Genomic DNA, 20846 nt, shown 5'->3' on the forward strand with positions numbered 1-20846 from the left:
AGAAAATTAAAACAAGAATAATTCAAAAAATGTATAAACCTGAAATTATAAGCACCTAAATTTTCAGTTATGATCCATACATAACATGATCATTTTCTCTAGAGCACATTTTTAATACCTTTTGACTTATATCAATACAACATCCCACTTTGACAATTATAAATAAAACACGCTACTGTTTTCTCAGTTCGTGAATAGTATAATTCAGCATGAATTTTGGCAACTTCTAGGATTCACCCTAAGTCATGAATTGTAGCATATTCTGCAGTCATGCAAAATGGGTTCTATGTTAACTTTTTCATAAGTAACTATGCAGAAATTTAATTTTTATTTTATAGTAGATTTACAATGTTGTGTTAGTTTCGGGTTTATAGCAAAGTGGGTCAGTTATACATATACATATATCTACTCTTAAGATTCTTTTCCTATTTGGGCCATTACAGAGTATTGAATCGAGTCCCCTGTGCTATGCAGTATAATCCCTTGGTTTTGAATAGATGTCAGAAAACCACTATCCTAGCTGCCCTTCCACATGTAGTACTTTTCTGATGAGTTCTCAGTCTGGGTTATGCAGATAAGCAGATACTGTTCATAATGCTTTTTCACCAACAGGTGGCACTAGTAATTCCCTTTATTTTCATAGTACCCCAGGAATAATCCTTATATAGGACTTAGAATATATCTTTTGCACTTTTTTGGAACATGACTGATTTTAAGAGTATCTAAGCCAGAAAACATCCAGCATTTCTGATCAAGTCTTTGGCATACTGCCTTTCTCTTAGATTACTGGCTCCTAGCTCCAGTCTCTTCTTTCCTTCTTTGATTGATCTTCCAACACAAGATGAGTAGAAGTCATGAGAAAAACACAGAAGGAAATACAAAATCCATTTTTAAATTAATTTTTATTGGAGTATAGTTCATTTACAATGTGTTAGTTTCCACTATACATCAAAGTGAATCAGTTATACATGTAAATATATCCACTTGTTAAAAAAATTCTTTTTCCAAATATATCATTACAGAGTATTGAGTAGAGACAAAGTCCATTTGTTGAAGTCCTTTTCCATGGGCGAAATGATGACATGAATGTTGTCTGGACGGAAGAAGAACTCAGTTTTGAACAGATTGACTAAACATTTATTGCAGAGCTGCTCCATGCATAATACTAGTCTATACATTTCCTGAGGTCAAAAAAAAAAAAATTATAAAATGCTTGGTGGGGACAGCAGCAATGGTTCTCGTTTACCTGTGTTTTGTCTGTGCACCACAGTGCCGGCAAATAGGAAGTGCTTAATTACTGGAGCAGCTTACACTTACCATTATTCCTTAGCTCATCTAGTCTCTTCTGTTGCTCTGTGGCACCCACACTGTGGATTCACCACTTTCCTTTATTCCTCAGCCAGACTCCAAGCCTTGCACCTCCAGATGTTTTCCTCTGCTCTGTCCTCTTCTCATGCTGAGCCCTAAATCGTCAATTCTGCCATCTCCTGACACCAAGCCATCAATGTCCCTATACTAGTTTGCAGATATTTCAAATTCAACTGGTTCCATCCCACCATTTTCTCAAAAAATGTTTTCTAGGGCTCAAGCTTAGCTTTTCATTTAGAAATTAAACAATTTATCTAGTTTATTCTTAAGCTTGTTCTTTTTTAGAGTATGATCTCATTATTACGGGGTGACCAGGAGGGATGAGTGCCAAAACCACTGGGCCTTCCACAGAGTCAAAAGATGGTGTAATTTTGTGAAATGGAGGAAACATGCATTTTGAATGGGATTAAAAAACCTATTACTCACTTCCTTTCCTTCCTGCAGAGAGTACTGAGAACATTAAGTAACAGTTTATGATTGACTCAGCACCCCTCCCTGGAATGTTAGTCATTAAATGTGCTCTAAAAGTGGTGCCTTCAAGGACTGCTGAGATGGGTATGGCCAGCCTCTAGCAGCCGTGAGTATGTGGGGCTTAGGAAAGCTGACCCGAGTCTGTTGGAAATGGTACCACACTCAATTACACTCAATTAATTGTACTCAATGTACAATTCCTTTGCCGTATAATCGGATCATTGACTAAATATTTAGTGATATTAAGAAATTATTGTTCCTCATTTTAGGTGTGATAAGTGCAATTATATTTTAAAAAATAATTCTTATCTTTGAAAGATACATATTGAAGTTTGAATTGATGAAATGATATGATGCTTGAGTTTTGCTTCACAATAATCTAGTTCAGAGTGAGAGGGTTAGTGAGGGATGTAGGTAGAAACAAGATTGACCATAATCTTTTAATTTTTAAAGCTGGGTAATAGGCACAATGTGGTGGTCCCTTACATTCTTCTCTCTACTGTTGCACAGTTTTGGAACTTTCCATAATGAAAATGATTTTTTTTAGATGTATGGTCCTGAGCGAGAGTTGAAATCCCATCTCTGAGTAGCAATGGGTGAGCTATAGTGCCCAGACCAGGTGTTGTTCTGGTTGTTCAAGGCTTTAGGCTCACGCAGGGGTCCTAGGCGAGCTTACTATTTTCTAGGAGGGACTTTGTGTCGCATGTTGGTGAACATACAGCCCGTACCTGATGAATACTGAATGAGTACATGAAGGCAGAGAGGCATAAAGCTCTGACCCTTTTCTTTGTGTCTTTGCAGCGGAGCCCAGGGGGAATACGCTGGGCTGGCCTCTATCCGAGCCTACTTAGATGCAAAAGGAGAGACACACAGAACGGTGAGCATCAACCACGTGCTTACCACTGGAGTGGGGTGCGGGGATGGCAGTGGGTTCAACTTTAGGGTCCCTTTTGTTCTGAGGGACACTCCCTCCAAGTCTTCTTGGAAGAAGTTGGGGAAACATATAATCAAGAAACAAATGTCTATGAAGTGGCTATTACGATCCTTGCCTCTAAGATGTTTCACTGGACCATTTTGAGGAAAAACATTTTGAGATAAAAGGCTTCTTAAACCCAGTCTGTAAAAGTTAACCAGTTGGCTGCAGAACTGCTGCCCCCAGGGAGCAAAGGGTGGAAGGGGAAGGAATGTTGCCATTCCAAGTCTCCATCCTTGGCTCAGCCCTGGCCCCAGGCCTGGACAGAGGGCAGAGACCAAGCTTTCATTCTTCTATAACTCCTACTGTGCCTGAGCACAGTTCTTGCCCTATGTATGCTTAAAAAATATTTATTGAATAAATAAATTCCTTATTAGTGATTCTCAGCTCTCAACAACAAAAGAAGACATGGAGCAGAGTTCACGGTTCTGTTTCATCGTTTGCTGTGAGTTAGAGTCTAGTCTCCAGGGTCCAAACTGCTTTTGGAGGCCCTTGTGGGACCAGCAGGTGCTAATGGACACCACAGACCTCCACTAATGCTGAGGCAGTGCCCTTAGCCGATGACCTAACAACACAGACTTCAGATTGCGGCCGAAGGAAGCCTGTGTTCCTGGTGGTGGCCACGCTGACCTTGAACTTCATGAGCTGTGGAGATGGCATTAGTGGGTGGGAGTCAGGAGCAAGTCACAAGCATCTGCCCAGCCCGGGAAGTTTAGAGAAAAAGGGGCCGGAGTCCTTCTGGCTGCACACAAAAGTAGGGTGCAGTTGGTGGTAGCCCAGTCTTAGTCCATTCCTAGTTTTATTAAAGATGGAAGATTATTTATGGCTAGTTACCTGGATTTTGCAGGGAAGAATTTAAATACTATTTTACTTTCACAAAATGGGAGGAAAAACTTTTTTCTCCCACCTTCTTGATATCTCAACTTTTTATTTTTTTTTTCACTTGGGTTTGAATTCTTCAATTTTCTAAGGAAGGGTTAGTTTGGAATTAAAGTTATTCTTTGGACCTCAAAATTTCAGTGCTTTCATAGAGTTAGAAAGGAGATGTTGGGATTCTGGTTATCCAATGAGAGGCTGCCAGATGACTGACATTTAGAGTTGCCTTTTCTATTTTTCCTCTGTGGCTTCCTTGTACTGAGTAGCCCCTGGAACTCTTTGTTGTTCATGCTCTTTAACCATGAAGTTTCTGGGACTCCGGGAGAGGGAGCCATTCATTCTGTGTTACCATCTCCGTTGTTCCTGCTTTATGGGGAAGCCACTGGGATCCACACTGTGGTGCTTGTGGAAGGCCTGTGACCAGCTAGAAAATGCCAGCTAAAATACAGGCTCTGTCTACTCTGTGACGCTTCCCATCCTGCACTGGTTCCTAGTTCTCCAGGCTGACCCCAGGAACTATTTGTTAATGTCCAGGAAAGTGAAAATGAAAGTGAAGTCGCTCAGTCGTGTATGACTCTTTGCGACCCCATGGACTGTAGCCCACCAGGCTCCTCCATCCATGGGATTCTCCAGGCAAGAGTACTGGAGTGGGTTGCCATTTCCTTCTCCGGGGGATCTTCCCCACCCAGGGATTGAAACCGAGTCTCCCGCATTGTAGGCAGACGCTTTACTGCCTGAGCCACCAGGGTAGTCCAATGTCCAGGAGCTGGGGGCCAAACCAGAAAGGTCACAAAAAAAGGATGAGAGACTGGGCCTGGGCAGAGTTCTCCTAGGTTTCCCAGTGGCTCAGAGGTAAAGAATCCACCTGCCAATGCAGGAGACATAGGTTCGACCCCTGGGTTGGTTAGATCCCCTAGAGAAAGAAATGGGAACCCACTCCAGTATTCTTGCCTGGGAAATCCCATGGACAGGGGAGCCTGGCGGTCTACAGTCCATGGATCACAAAAGAGTTGGACACTACTGTGTGACTAAACAACAGCAACAACAGAGTTCTTATATGACACATGGATTCTTTTCAGCTCTTTTTCCTTCTTTGTTTTTTCCAGTCCTCCCTTCTATCTCAGTCCCCTTGTGTGTGATGCTTCTCCTGGCTCCACTGTTCACACTGCTATCACTGAAGTGTTAGGAGAGGTTATTCCACTGAAGGACAGAGAGGAGTGGGATGCTGCATTTTGAGGGTGGATGAGGGAGGCAGGGACGACTACCCAGTCATTGAGCTTGTAGAAACAGAACCCTCAAGTTTGGAAATGTTGGCATCCTAAAGATTTTAATTTAACCTGACTTTTTAGTTAGAGAAGAAGAAAATGATTTATTATTCAAATAATCATGGAGGATTTTTCTGTATCAGAGATGTCTAAGACAGCTGCTCCCATATAATAGACTATCACAGAAACTAGTAAAATATATCCTCTTTTGCAAAAAAAAAATGTGTGGGGAAGTCATATGCTATAGAACCTCCTGGATTCCTGATGATTTTTTTTATTTCAAACTGTTTTGGAAGTTATTTTCACATTTGCTCTTAGGTTAAATTTCAGAGGTTCCTAAAATGCAATGGCCAAATTCTTGATTTACCAGTTTAATTTGGGAGACTACAAATTATTTAACAAACACTTATGTAAAAATTGCATGTGCCAGGCACTATCCTAAGCACTTTATAATTATTACTCATTTGTTAGCCAAATACTAATTCAGGTTTGCTGATCAGTGATTGAATTTCCTATACAAAGGGAATACATTGACCCAAACAAACTAAAAAAGCACCACCAAAACCTCCCCCAAAACCTGTATGTATTTTTCTTTTCTCAGTTGCCTGAGGCAAAGTAGTGGCCTTTGGGTTTTGGATTTGACCAGTGGTAAGAAATTGATTTCCCTTGCAAAGGATTTCTTCTCCTTAATCCTTCACTCATTCGGCAAGTCTTTTGAAAATGAGCTATGTTGGGTCTATGCCAGGCGCACTAGGGAGTTAGAAAAACACAGAATCCACCTAAATTGGCATAAATGAACCAAAGAGAGTTAGTGTTGGCTAAAATATCAAATCTAGGTTCTGTTCTAGAACCTAGGACATTGTCCTAGAACTTAGGTATTGGAAGTCCCTTACAGTACCACAAATTTTAAAGTGAGGATCCACATAGAAAATCAGAAATGTCTAACAGCAACAAATCATTGAAAAAATGACTGAGACATTTTCTTCCTGCTAATCCTTATATCCCTAGACAGCATATTAAAAAGCAGAGACAACATTTTGCCAACAAAGGTCTGTATAGTCAAAGCTATGGTTTTTCCACTAGACATGTGCAGATGTGAGAATTGTACCATAAAGAAGACTAAGTGCTAAAGAATTGATGCTTTCAAACTGTGGTGCTGGAGAAGACTCTTGAGAGTTCCCTGGACAGCAAGGAGGTCAAACCAGTTAATCCTAAAGGAAATCAACCCTGAATATTCATTGGACGAAGTGATATTGAAGCTGAAACTCTAATACTTTGACCACCTGATGCGAACAAGCCGACTTATTGGAAAAGACCCTGATGCTGGGAAAGATTAAGGGCAGGAGGAGAAGGGGGCAAAAGAGGATGAGATCATTGGATGGCATCACTGACTCAGTGGACATAAGTTTGAGCAAACTCTGGGAGACAGTGAAAGACAGGGAAGCCTGGTGTGTTGCAGTTCATGGGGTCACCAGTCAAAGAAGTGCTAACTGTCCACAGAAGAACAAAGTAATTTCATCTTTGCCTCTGTTGATAGTTCTCTTTGGGTCACATGCATTTTGCTTAAATAGATGGCTTTGCTGTTTTTGAGGAAACAGCTGTTAAGTTAAATTTCCCCTTCATAAGCCCATTTTTGTAATGCCTGTCCGTTTTTCTTCACAGGGTGACAGTATTGGTTCTGGAATTAAAAACAAAAACAGAATTGTTTTCAGTATCGACGTTGCTTCTCCTTACTGCTTTCTGTTGGAAGGAACTGCAGGGTGCCCTTTCCCATAGTGGGGCATCATCAGATCACACAGAGCATGTGTCTTCACCTCTGCTCACACGATTTGGGGGCAGGAAATGAAAATGATTTAAACCTGGGAATTTTAGTATTATGCCCACCAACCATTTTCCATAAGAATTCAACACATCTTTAAGCTCTTGATCTCTTCAACTTGAGGTGGCACCCCCTCATTCTGAGTTCCTTTGGCACCTATGGGCACTAGACTTTTTTTTTTTTTTTTTTGAGAACTTTCATTTCCCTAATTATACTGGAAACACCAAGATCCGTTTAGAAAGAGAGGAGTAGTCTCCTGACAAAGCAAGAAATGTTTCCTCCCAGCCAAGGAGTCTTATTTGAGGTGATGTAGTCCCTGTCTTGGAGAAGGCAATGGCACCCCACTCCAGTACTCTTGCCTGGAAAATCCCATGGACGAAGGGGCCTGGTGGGCTGCAGTCTATGGGGTTGCTAAGAGTCCGACACGACTGAGAGACTTCACTTTCACTTTTCACTTTCATGCATTGGAGAAGGAAATAGCAACCCACTCCAGTGTTCTTGCCTGGAGAATCCCAGGGATGGGGGAGCCTGGTGGGCTGCCGTCTATGGGGTCACACAGAGTCGGACACGACTGAAGTGACTTAGCAGCAGCAGCAGCAGCAGCAGCAGTCCCTGTCTAAAGGGTCCTTTTATTTATTTATTTAATTTTTTTGATCTGGTTGTGCTGCACAGCATGTGGGATCTTAGTTCCCCAACCAGGGATCCAACCCACATCCCCTGCATTGGAATTATGGACTCTTGAACACTGGACCACCAGAGAAGTCCCTCTAGACATTTATTTATACAGATGCCAACCTTCTCAGTGAATGCCTTGTGTGAGCACAGGGCAGAAACTGATGGGCATTTGTGCTTGGCTATTCTCATGTAAGCACAGAATCTATTGCACAGAGTAAGCATCCAATGATGATGACATCACTGGTGTGTTGTCACTGGGAGGCCTTGGGATAAAGTCTACCATTATCTCTCCTGGGTCCCAGCAGAGCCAAGCAGAGCACTGGAGCTGTGATGTGTGCATTTGAGTCCTAGAGTTTAATTTCTAATCTCATGTTCTTGTAAGGTGCTTTCTACATATTATTGCTGAGGCAAGGTTAGAATAAGCCTAGGCTTGTTTTGGTGTTACTGGGATAAGGAAGGAGAGTATTAATATTCTGAAAGTCTTTCGAGAACAGTATTTGGGGATCCAGGTGTCAACTCCTCTGTTGGACACTGTTTTTCAATATAGTAATCATGAAGTTGTAGCAGATATTAAGGCACCACCAGTCAGTTTAAATAGAGTATATGGCACCTATTGTATTTATGCTCCAAGCATTTCGTAGGACTTTTCTGTCATTATGAACAGCCTGGTGATTTTTCTCTCTTTCCTTCCTTTCGTTCGTAAGGTTTGCCTCATTCCAAAATCTGCACATGGGACCAATCCTGCAAGTGCCCACATGGCAGGCATGAAGATTCAGCCTGTGGAGGTGGATAAATATGGAAACATCGACGCAGCTCACCTCAAGGCTATGGTATTCAACTTCCACTTACCAGATGGGGGAGGTCTGGGTTGGAAAGAAGTGGCAAGGATCAGGGATGGTTTAGGTCAACGTTATCTTCTTTTGCATCCTCATTAAAAGACTGCAGTTCCTTCTCTGAATGAGTCTAGGGAAAATGGCATAAAATCAGAAAACCTAGCCATCTCTATAAGAAAAATGAAAGCAAGAGTCACATTTTTGGTCCAGAGTAAAAGTGACCATAGTTTCTTTCACCTCTTCCTTCTTTAACAAGGAGAAGGTCCTTTAAACTGAAATTCCGTCCTCTAATATGTGCGTGTGTAAGAAACTGAATGAATTATTCATGGTGATAGTAAGACTAGTCCTTGCAGAATCTGCCTGCTTCCTCCTGCCCAATCTTCCTCTCCTTCCCCCGTGAACAAACTGGAAGTCACAGGTATTCTCAATCTTTGTGTTGGGGATTAAAACAGAAATGTAGATTTTGCAGATGTTTGTGATGGTCCCAGCCATTACTTGCTGAATTTCAGGCAACATTCCATCCTCCTTCCTGCAACACCAACCCCCACTCCCAAACTCCCAACCTCCCAACCTTCAGGAAGATGTTGCCTAGCAACCGTATCTGCTTTCCACTGGTGGACTGGAGGCTGCATCTTAAAAGGGAAGGAAATCACTCGAATGGCAATGCGATTTTGTTGGGGTTATTAGGCATGGAGACTGAGAACTTCATGTAACAACCTTCAAAAGGAAGATAAAAACAAACATTTTTTTATCTCTCACATCCACCTCCCCACCTCCCATTGCCCCATAAAGTTTTTACCAATAAATATTCTGGGTCAAAATGTGTAATTATTAAGTCTCTCCAATATAGGATATGATTTAAAATTTTTGTTTGTTTGTTTTGTTTTCACGTGGGCCTCTTCTCTGACTTTCTGGTCAAAAAAAATAGGAACATGTCTTTCATATATGCTTGCCTTCTGTCAAAAGAAAAATGATGTTTGTTTGTTTTTTTTAAATCAGAGCAGAACATTCCTAGTGGGAATTCTAATTTCAATAGAATGGGAGGGAAAGTGGATAGGATGGATTTGGCAAGATGAGCATAGCAAGATGAACAATGAGAATTGACTTGTCTGGAACCAGCAAAAAATCTGAAATAATTATTGAGATGATTTGAACCAAAGGAAAACCACTTTAGAGAATTCAGCCCAAAATATCCAGAAATCTTCTGAATAGTTTTTTGGTCTTGACCAAGGAATCTTGTTATTTCTTTAGAATGATTTATGAAGGCAGAAATGGCTATGGACCTTCTATTAGTGTCATCCTACATTGAGACAGTTTGAGAAACGAAAAGACCAAGGCTTCATCTTTCTTTTTTTTTTTTTTTTTTAATTTTATTTTATTTTTATTTTTATTTTTATTTTTATTTTTATTTTTTTTTAATTTTATTTTATTTTTAAACTTTACATAACTGTATTAGATTTGCCAAATATCAAAATGAATCCGCCACAGGTATACATGTGTTCCCCATCCTGAACCCTCCTCCCTCCTCCCTCCCCATTCCATCCCTCTGGGTCGTCCCAGTGCACCAGCCCCAAGCATCCAGTATCGTGCATCGAACCTGGACTGGCAACTCATTTCATACATGATATTTACATGTTTCAATGCCATTCTCCCAAATCTTCCCACCCTCTCCCTCTCCCACAGAGTCCATAAGACTGATCTATACATCAGTGTCTCTTCTGCTGTCTCGTACACAGGGTTATTGTTACCATCTTTCTAAATTCCATATATATGCGTTAGTATACTGTATTGGTGTTTTTCTTTCTGGCTTACTTCACTCTGTATAATAGGCTCCAGTTTCATCCACCTCATTAGAACTGATTCAAATGTATTCTTTTTAATGGCTGAATAATACTCCATTGTGTATATGTACCACAGCTTTCTTATCCATTCATCTGCTGATGGACATCTAGGTTGCTTCCATGTCCTGGCTATTATAAACAGTGCTGCGATGAACATTGGGGTACTCGTGTCTCTTTCCCTTCTGGTTTTCTCAGTGTGTATGCCCAGCAGTGGGATTGCTGGATCATAAGGCATGTCTATTTCCAGTTTTTTAAGGAATCTCCACACTGTTCTCCATAGTGGCTGCACTAGTTTGCATTCCCACCAACAGTGTAAGAGGGTTCCCTTTTCTCCACACCCTCTCCAGCATTTATTACTTGTAGACTTTTGGATTGCAGCCATTCTGACTGGCGTGAAATGGTACCTCATAGTGGTTTTGATTTGCATTTCTCTGATAATGAGTGATGTTGAGCATCTTTTCATGTGTTTGTTAGCCATCTTTATGTCTTCTTTGGAGAAATGTCTATTTAGTTCTTTGGCCCATTTTTTGATTGGGTCATTTATTTTTCTGGAGTTGAGCTGTAGGAGTTGCTTGTATATTCTCGAGATTAGTTGTTTGTCAGTTGCTTCATTTGCTATTATCTTCTCCCATTCTGAAGGCTGTCTTTTCACCTTGCTAATAGTTTCCTTTGATGTGCAGAAGCTTTTAAGGTTAATTAGGTCCCATTTGTTTATTTTTGCTTTTATTTCCAATATTCTGGGAGGTGGGTCATAGAGGATCCTGCTGTGATGTATGTCAGAGAGTGTTTTGCCTATGTTCTCCTCTAGGAGTTTTATAGTTTCTGGTCTTACGTTTAGATCTTTAATCCATTTTGAGTTTATTTTTGTGTATGGTGTTAGAAAGTGTTCTAGTTTCATTCTTTTACAAGTGGTTGACCAGAGTTCCCAGCACCACTTGTTAAAGAGATTGTCTTTAATCCATTGTATATTCTTGCCTCCTTTGTCGAAGATAAGGTGTCCATATGTGCGTGGATTTATCTCTGGGCTTTCTATTTTGTTCCATTGATCTATATTTCTGTCTTTGTGCCAGTACCATACTGTCTTGATAACTGTGGCTTTGTAGTAGAGCCTGAAGTCAGGTAGGTTGATTCCTCCAGTTCCATTCTTCTTTCTCAAGATCGCTTTGGCTATTCGAGGTTTTTTGTTTTTCCATACAAATTGTGAAATTATTTGTTCTAGCTCTGTGAAGAATGCTGTTGGTAGCTTGATAGGGATTGCATTGAATCTATAGATTGCTTTGGGTAGTATACTCATTTTCACTACATTGATTCTTCCAATCCATGAACATGGTATATTTCTCCATCTGTTAGTGTCCTCTTTGATTTCTTTCACCAGTGTTTTATAGTTTTCTATATATAGGTCTTTAGATTCTTTAGGTAGATATATTCCTAAGTATTTTATTCTTTCCGTTGCAATGGTGAATGGAATTGTTTCCTTAATTTCTCTTTCTGTTTTCTCATTATTAGTGTATAGGAATGCAAGGGATTTCTGTGTGTTGATTTTATATCCTGCAACTTTACTATAGTCATTGATTAGTTCTAGTAATTTTCTGGTGGAGTCTTTAGGGTTTTCTATGTAGAGGATCATGTCATCTGCAAACAGTGAGAGCTTTACTTCTTCTTTTCCAATTTGGATTCCTTTTATTTCTTTTTCTGCTCTGATTGCTGTGGCTAAAACTTCCAAAACTATGTTGAATAGTAATGGTGAAAGTGGGCACCCTTGTCTTGTTCCTGACTTTAGAGGAAATGCTTTTAATTTTTCACCATTGAGGATAATGTTTGCTGTGGGTTTGTCATATATAGCTTTGATTATGTTGAGGTAGGTTCCTTCTATTCCTGCTTTCTGGAGAGTTTTGATCATAAATGGATGTTGAATTTTGTCAAAGGCTTTCTCTGCATCTATTGAGATAATCATATGGTTTTTATTTTTCAATTTGTTAATGTGGTGTATTACATTGATTGATTTGCGGATATTGAAGAATCCTTGCATCCCTGGGATAAAGCCCACTTGGTCATGGTGTATGATCTTTTTAATGTGTTGTTGGATTCTGATTGCTAGAATTTTGTTAAGGATTTTTGCATCTATGTTCATCAGTGATATTGGCCTGTAGTTTTCTTTTTTTGTGGGATCTTTGTCAGGTTTTGGTATTAGGGTGATGGTGGCCTCATAGAATGAGTTTGGAAGTTTACCATCCTCTGCAATTTTCTGGAAGAGTTTGAGCAGGATAGGTGTTAGCTCTTCTCTAAATTTTTGGTAGAATTCAGCTGTGAAGCCGTCTGGACCTGGGCTTTTGTTTGCTGGAAGATTTTTGATTACAGTTTCAATTTCCGTGCTTGTGATGGGTCTGTTAAGATTTTCTATTTCTTCCTGATCGAGTTTTGGAAAGTTGTACTTTTCTAAGAATTTGTCCATTTCTTCCACGTTGTCCATTTTATTGGCATATAATTGTTGATAGTAGTCTCTTATGATCCTTTGTATTTCTGTGTTGTCTGTTGTGATCTCTCCATTTTCATTTCTAATTTTATTGATTTGATTTTTCTCCCTTTGTTTCTTGATGAGTCTGGCTAATGGTTTGTCAATTTTATTTATCCTTTCAAAGAACCAGCTTTTGGTTTTGTTGATTTTTGCTATGGTCTCTTTTGTTTCTTTTGCATTTATTTCTGCTCTAATTTTTAAGATTTCTTTCCTTCTACTAACCCTGGGGTTCTTCATTTCTTCCTTTTCTAGTTGCTTTAGGTGTAGAGTTAGGTTGTTTATTTGACTTTTTTCTTGTTTCTTGAGGTGTGCCTGTATTGCTATGAACTTTCCCCTTAGGACTGCTTTTACCGTGTCCCACAGGTTTTGGGTTGTTGTGTTTTCATTTTCATTCGTTTCTATGCAAATTTTGATTTCTTTTTTGATTTCTTCTGTGATTTATTGGTTATTCAGCAGCGTGTTGTTCAGCCTCCATATGTTGGATTTTTTAATAGTTTTTCTCCTGTAATTGAGATCTAATCTTACTGCATTGTGGTCAGAAAAGATGCTTGGAATGATTTCTATTTTTTTGAATTTACCAAGGCTAGCTTTATGGCCCAGGATGTGATCTATCCTGGAGAAGGTTCCATGTGCACTTGAGAAGAAGGTGAAATTCATTGTTTTGGGATGAAATGTCCTATAGATATCAATTAGGTCTAACTGGTCTATTGTATCGTTTAAAGTTTGTGTTTCCTTGTTAATTTTCTGTTTAGTTGATCTATCCATAGGTGTGAGTGGGGTATTAAAGTCTCCCACTATTATTGTGTTATTGTTAATTTCTTCTTTCATACTTGTTAGCATTTGTCTTACATACTGCGGTGCTCCCGTGTTGGGTGCATATATATTTATAATTGTTATATCTTCTTCTTGGATTGATCCTTTGATCATTATGTAGTGACCATCTTTGTCTCTTTTCACAGTCTTTGTTTTAAAGTCTATTTTATCTGATATGAGTATTGCTACTCCTGCTTTCTTTTGGTCCCTATTCGCATGGAAAATCTTTTTCCAGCCCTTCACTTTCAGTCTGTATGTGTCCCCTGTTTTGAGGTGGGTCTCTTGTAGACAACATATGCAGGGGTCTTGTTTTTGTATCCATTCAGCCAGTCTTTGTCTTTTGGTTGGGGCATTCAACCCATTTACGTTTAAGGTAATTACTGATAAGTATGACCCCGTTGCCATAATTTTATTTTATTTTTAAACTTTACAATATTGTATTGGTTTTGCCAAATATTGAAATGAATCCGCCACAGGTATACATGTGTTCCCCATCCTGAACCCTCCTCCCTCCCCATGCCATCCCTCTGGGTCGTCCCAGTTCACCAGCCCCAAGCATCCAGTATCATGCATCGAACCTGGACTGGCGACTCGTTTCATACATGATATTATACATCTTTCAATGTCATCTTTCTTAATTCTTTTAAAAAATGAGGAATTGGTTAAGAAAGAAACATTTCCTCTCATTAGCTCCCTCTGCCACTTTTCTGTCTCACAGGTGGATAAACACAAGGAGAACTTGGCAGCAATCATGATTACATACCCATCCACCAATGGAGTGTTTGAAGAAAACATCGGAGATGTGTGTGACCTGATCCACCTACACGGAGGCCAGGTCTACCTGGATGGGGCCAACATGAACGCTCAGGTGGGCAATGTGAGAAAATGGTTATGAAAAAAAAATTGTTTTGTCTTCTTGACAGTTGTCTTAAAACATGACACTGAATTCAGAACAGAGACTGACTTTCTATATTGCCAAATCAAAGTATGTACTATAATTTTACTGAGATTGCAGATCCTGGTGCAGTGGTAAAGAATATCTACCTGCCACGGCAGAAGACACAAGAAACATGGGTTCAATCCCTGGGTTGGGAAGATCCCTTGGAGTAGGAAATGGCAACCCACTCTAGTATTCTTGCCTGGAAAATTTCATGGACAGGGTGGCCTGGCAGACTACAGTCCATGGGGTCGCAAAGAGTCAGACACGACTGAGTGACTGTGCTCATGCACGGGTACGTGCACACACACACACACACACACACACCTCCCAAGGAGGTCATGAAGTCACAGGGGATGCTGAGGAGGAAGTAAAAAGGTTGAAGGGAAGCAGGCAGTGAGCTGAATTTTCTTAGCTTATTGCAGGGAGGGGTGGGGGGTGACCCCTCTTCCTGAGGGAATTAACACCCAAGGTTTGGCCCCTGGTGGATACTGAACTCCCGTGACCTTGGACTAGCTTCAGTTTCATCAGCATAAAACAGCTGCACATCTCTGGCTCTGAAGGGCTGATCCTGACTACTTGCTGGGCTGTGTGTGTGTAGGCGGTGGTCTGTGTGACGTTTTGCTGTTGTTGTTCAGTCGAGCAGTTGTTTCTGACTCTGCTACCCCATAGACGGCAGCATGCCAGGCCTCTCTGTCACTTAGTATCTCCACGGTGATACCATCCAGCCATCTCATCCTCTGATGCCCTCTGTCCTTCGGTCCTCAATCTTTCCCAGCATCAGTGACTTTTCCAATGAGTCGGCTGTTAGCATCAGATGACCAAAATACTGGAGTTTCAGCTTCAGCATCAGTCCTTCCAACAAGTATTCAGTGTTGATTTCCCTTAAGATTGATTGGTTTGATCTCCTTGCTGTCTGAGGGACTCTCAGGGGTCTTCTCCAGCACCACAGTTAGAAGGCATCAGTTCTTTAACACTTCGCCTTCTTTATAGTCTGTGTGACACGTGCCTTTGAGGGAATACTTTAGGGAGACTTTGGAGGGCAGGGACTCATCATCTTTTAAAGAGTCTTCACAACTCCCTCTCCTTTTTTTTTTAAACCATTTCAGACTCTTTTCATTAAAATTTTTTTTAATTTGTTTTTTTTTTTTTTTCGGCCCCAGTGAGTAGCATGTGTGGTCTAACCCCAACCAGGGATTGAACCAGTGCCCCTTGCATTGGAATTACGGAGTCTTAACCACAGTCCATGGAGTCGCTAGAGTGGGACACGACTGAGCGACTTCACTTTCATGTATTGGAGAAGGAAATGGCAACCCAGTCCAGTGTTCTTACCTAGAGAATCCCAGGGACGGGGAAGCCTGGTGGGCTGCTGTTTATGGGGTCGCACAGAGTCGGATACGATTGAAGCGACTTAGCAGCAGCAGCAGCAGCAACCACTGGACTGCTAGGGAAGTCCCAATTTCAGACTCTTTCTGTTTTTCTTTGCTTCTATCTGATCTCTTTTGAGCAGTCCAGGGATTGTCTATTGATTCAATAGCATAAATGAGTCTTGTAGTTTTTATCACATCCACAATTAGCTCAAACGCCAAAGTGGCAGGAACACCTGTTGAAAGTTGTGGCTGGTACCAGGATGGTCTCAGGAAAACTGTCAGGCTCCCTGCCTCTCTCTCAACTAAGTATTCTCTCAGATAGCCTTCCAGCCCTCTCTATCCACGTGTCTTAAGGGGCCCTTCAGTAAAGTGCATGATATCCAAAGCTGGGGTACTAGACAGGCTGGGGTGAAATTGCCTGTTTCAATAGCAGGGAAAGCTTATACTTCCCCTCCCCTTTCTTGGGGGTGGATAATTAGGAGTTGATGGTATATTCAGATCATACTTTAAAATCTAAATGGTCAATTGCTGTTTCCATAGAAACTGCAGGGCATGCTGCCTGTTGGATATCCGGTTTGATCTGCCATCTAAGGACGTTTCTGTGCACATCTCTTGCCTCTCCTCTCAGGGCAGCAGGATGGCTGTCTCTCCAGAGCACCCTTTCGAGCTCTTGACTTTTGCTTTTGGTTCTTTCCCTTTGTGACAGGTGGGAATCTGTCGTCCGGGAGACTTTGGGTCTGATGTCTCACACCTTAATCTTCACAAGACCTTCTGCATTCCCCATGGAGGTGGTGGCCCTGGCATGGGGCCCATCGGAGTGTGAGTTCTGGGCCCTGGTTTTGGGATGGCTTTGAAGACTGAGAATCAGAGATTGGCCCCACACTCTGTTCTTCTCATCGAGGACTTCAGGTGTCAGGATACCTTCACATGTAGTGTGCCTTTAGGGGCTGGGTGATGAGCAGTGAATGCGGTGCTTTCAAGGAGCTTTCAAGGGGAAGCAAACATAGATTTTATTAATCACAGTGTGTATGGCCACACTCAGCTCCCAGTCATGTATAGACAGAGCAGGTTTATTAACAGAGAAATGAATAGTAAGCTTTATTGGAGCATTATGGGTAAGAATTGGTATATTAGCACCTAGAAGGGTCTCTTGGACTTTAATTTAGACTTCCAAGCAGCTTTATTTTTAAAATCAGCTTATGGTTATATCTGAGGCTCTATCATATAACATGGTGGCTAAAATTGATAACACTATTGTATAATTAAAATTTGCTAAAGGAGTAGAACTCAAATGTCCCCCTGCCAAAAAGAAATTGGATGTAATATTTTGGACACTTTACAGCCTGAATTCTTATTACATCTGAGATAAGTAGGAAGGAAACAAACCTTATTACTAGAAATAATTGGATGAAGTCAGAATAAGACTAAAGCAATATCTCGGAGCAGTTGGTAACTTTTTAAACTGAAATCAAATCATCTCATGGAAATGATGCTGAGCAACCATTTCCTGAGCATCTTCCTTTTTCCCAAAATGTGCGGAAGGGGCCAGTCTTCAGGGATATGGGGAGCCTGGCCCACCTTGGGTTTTTCTTCTTTCCTTTTTGATTCCTGTTTTCTGTAGTAGGCAGCAGGGTCGCAGTGGCTCAGCTGTGGGGAAGGTGGGGCGACTGATGCTCACAGGCTGGCCTGTGATTGTAACCCTATGGGGCATCTCAGCAGCATCCTTCTAAATCCCTTAGATGCCTTGGGAAAGAGTGTGGGGCTAGGGCAGGGAGGGAGAGGGTGTGAGGAGCTGGGATGTCCCCACATCCTCATGAGCCCATAGCTCTGCATGCTGTTCCAGGCTGCCTGCCTCTCCCCAGCTCTCCACCATGGTATTTGTTTGAGCTGCTAGGATGCTGATGGCTGGTGAGCCATGCCTCCAGCAGAGGAGGAAGGAAGGGAGACTTCCTGAACATCTGCCCCTTAGCAGGTGCCAGGTACCTTCCATGTCAGAGTTCCTTTGCTAGGAATAGAGCTTTCTGAGAGGGCCCAGGATCTGCCTGTTTGGTTAGACCAGATCTTTTTAACATCTTCTATATTTGTATTAAAATATATATATATACAGGAAGAAGCATCTTGTTCCTTTTCTGCCTAATCATCCCATCATTTCGCTAAAACCAAGTGAAGATGCCCAGGCTTTGGGGACCGTCAGCGCAGCCCCGTGGGGCTCCAGTTGCATCTTGCCCATTTCATGGGCTTATATTAAGGTGAGGCCTGCTAACGCATGTTAGATGGTTTGGGGGAGTGATGTATGGATGGGGACCTGAGATTGCAGATTCCTTCTTGACTTAAAAATGAAGAAATCCATGATCAAGATGCAGTTCAGTGAAAATTGCCGACAACTTGAGTGGAAAAAAACTGTCCTAAAGAGATCAGCTAAAATTCATTTTATCTTTTCTTCATCAGGCTGTTTTCCTTTGGGTTCTCACAGTGGGTTTAACACCAGAGAAACTGACATGCCAGATATATTTTTCCAGACAGAGCTAAGTACCATGAGTCATATGGATGTTCTGGCCACGTCATTTGGTTTCCTGTAGGATTTGTACAGCCCCTCACAAGGGAAAAACAGTGCATATACTAATTATTACACTTGGTTGAGATCCTGGGATAAATTTTAGGAATACATCTCATTTCGCTTTATATTTCTTGGGAGCCTGGAGGGTAAGATGAAAATAGCAGAAATTCACTTATGTAGAGGTTTTCCCAAAGCTCTTTGCCCTTTAGGGCCTGTGGAACTGTATTCTCGAAGGTAATTAGACTTTATCATAGAACGGGCTTCCCTCTTTTGTGTTTTTCAAAAAACAACAACAAAAACAAACAAACAAAAAACCCAAAACACATTAGGGTCAGAGTTTATTTTATACAGTTCTTATTCAAACTAGCCTGCCCACCTCCTGAGCTGACTAGATCGCACACTGGATAGGAGCACTTCTTCAGCCGGTAATTAGAGCAGTCTTCTCCAGCTGGTTCCCCTCCTGAGAGAAAGCGAGGATCTGGTGAAATAAACCCCAAACTCAGCTATGCACATCTTGCCGGATGACTCTCTGGGCTGGTTGTTATTCTTGAACAGTGTGGCATTTATGATTCTTAATGAAAACTTTCTGGGAAGCTGGGACAACAATTCTGTACCCCAGAGACTAAAACCTGCGTTTTCAAATCATACTCGAGTTGTTTTGCAAATAGCAACAAGAACAATCATCATAAAGGTCTGCTTCTTTGCAAACAGAATCTTAATTCCCAGCTTCCTTTTGGTCTCTGTGAACCTGAGTCATTTGTTATGGAATGTTATTTGGGTTAGAGATGATTTTCCACATATAGAAAATAAATGCCCTAGGACTGGTTTGGCTGTGTGCCAGATACACCAGACAGACTCAGTTTAAGAATGAAATAAATACGGTAGGGTTTCAGCCACCCCTCCTACCTTGGGCCCTTTCTTTTTTCAGGCTGTTGTTACTTATTACCGAGACTCTAGAATTATCGTCTTCTCTCCTTTATACAGTTCTTCTCATATACTCCCTACAGAACTGCTAGATTTCTGCTAAGACTCTCCATCCTCTCCTGGCTTCCCTTGGCCTCTACCACTGGATGTCCCAGCCCACACAAAATCTTTAGGAGATTCTCCCCAAAATGCACTTTCCCAGGCCCCATTCCAGAGAGAATCAATTCATTATAGGCAGGGTAGAACTGGGGCCATAAAGTTGCTCAGACTCCGGTGCACAGGTCCAGAGGCAGAGGCCAAGTCCAGGTCTTTCCCAGCAAGGATTTGAGGCTTGTGAGAAGTGGTCACAGCCCACCTGGCTCTCCAGCAATGCCCAGGCTGCAGCCACGGGCCTTCCTTCCACACCTTTGTTTCTGCTATTATTCTCACCTAGAGTGTCTTCCCCTTTCTCTTTGTCTGTCCAAATTCTACCCATTTTCAAGTTTCTACTCAAGTTCTAATTCTCACTCTGGAAACCCTTCTTTGGCCAACCTGGCCAAGCATGTCCTCTCCTATGTTGGACTTTGGTATCCCTGCTTTGTTATTTCATTTGTTTTATATCATTTGTGTGTTAACATATATCAAGCTTCTATCATCTGAGGTGTTCTGGGAAGAAAGTAGGCAGGACAAATTGGTACAGTCTTGGTTTTAAACTCTTTGCTGGTGATGCTATCCCCATAAAATCATAGGGACTTATGAACCACCAGAAAAGGATAAGATTGAGAACCTTTCAGTTGTTAAACATAAAAACCCGAACTATGGACACTTGAAAGACAAACCATACAAAATGGATTCAGAGGGGATTTTGGCCGAGATCCCTCAAGATTCCTGGCAATTATCAAGGCATCTCAAATTCACAATGAACAACCAAACAGAAACTCCTCAAAAACAGTTCTTTTTCTTGGGTAAATAAGGCGATAGTCAGCAGTCAGTTTTTCCCTGTTCTAAGCTTTCTAACTACAATAAAAAACGTAAAATTACTGTTCAAAGAGGGAAACCAAAAGTTATTTTAGGCTTAGAGAAGACTGAGAGATATCTTAGTTAGGATATTTCACTCCCCTGCAGTCCAGAGAGCGCTGGGGAGCTGACTTCCTTTCATCTGGGGATGTCTTTGGTTAGTGTCCATTGGGTCTCCATGTTCCATGGTTGATGACTATTTTTTCCTCTATTGCAGATGATGGGAGGCAAGGGCCTTAAACAGGCCACAGAGATTGCTATTTTGAATGCAAACTACATGGCCAAGCGATTAGAAAAGCACTACAGAGTCCTTTTCCGGGGTGCGAGAGGCAAGTATGAACTTCAGCCTATATTCACTTTGGCTTTTTTTCTTGGCCAAACCAAGTTTGACCTAGTGGATGTGACTTGCAGAAGTGGGTGGGAAACTTCTGTTTCTCAGCATATACCAGAGTAAAGCCTTGAGGTACTGGAAATAACTTCCATCTAGTAAACAGCTTAGGGATATTGGTGGGGCTCTGCTATGCACTTAGTCTCAGGACAACTCACAACAAGGACCACACCATAGAGAGACATATATGTAAATCCCATGAGCTTCTTACCTTCCCCTTGGCCA

At 41.4% G+C, this 20846-nt stretch overlaps 1 protein-coding gene across 3 annotated transcripts in view; it reads left to right on the forward strand.

The window, feature by feature from the left end:
- GLDC (glycine decarboxylase) overlaps positions 1 to 20846 on the forward strand; it is a 92282-nt gene that overhangs the window by 59121 nt on the left and 12315 nt on the right. For all 3 annotated transcript variants that reach the window (XM_055578122.1, XM_055578123.1, XM_055578124.1), the window contains 6 exons: positions 2641 to 2716; positions 8152 to 8277; positions 14168 to 14317; positions 16463 to 16575; positions 17864 to 18005; positions 20451 to 20562. In XM_055578122.1, coding sequence (XP_055434097.1) covers positions 2641 to 2716; positions 8152 to 8277; positions 14168 to 14317; positions 16463 to 16575; positions 17864 to 18005; positions 20451 to 20562 — 719 coding nt within the window. The remainder of the gene's footprint in view (positions 1 to 2640; positions 2717 to 8151; positions 8278 to 14167; positions 14318 to 16462; positions 16576 to 17863; positions 18006 to 20450; positions 20563 to 20846) is intronic.

This window comes from Bubalus kerabau, chromosome 4 (assembly GCF_029407905.1).
Source record: "Bubalus kerabau isolate K-KA32 ecotype Philippines breed swamp buffalo chromosome 4, PCC_UOA_SB_1v2, whole genome shotgun sequence".
NCBI classification, from domain to species: domain Eukaryota; kingdom Metazoa; phylum Chordata; class Mammalia; order Artiodactyla; family Bovidae; genus Bubalus; species Bubalus kerabau.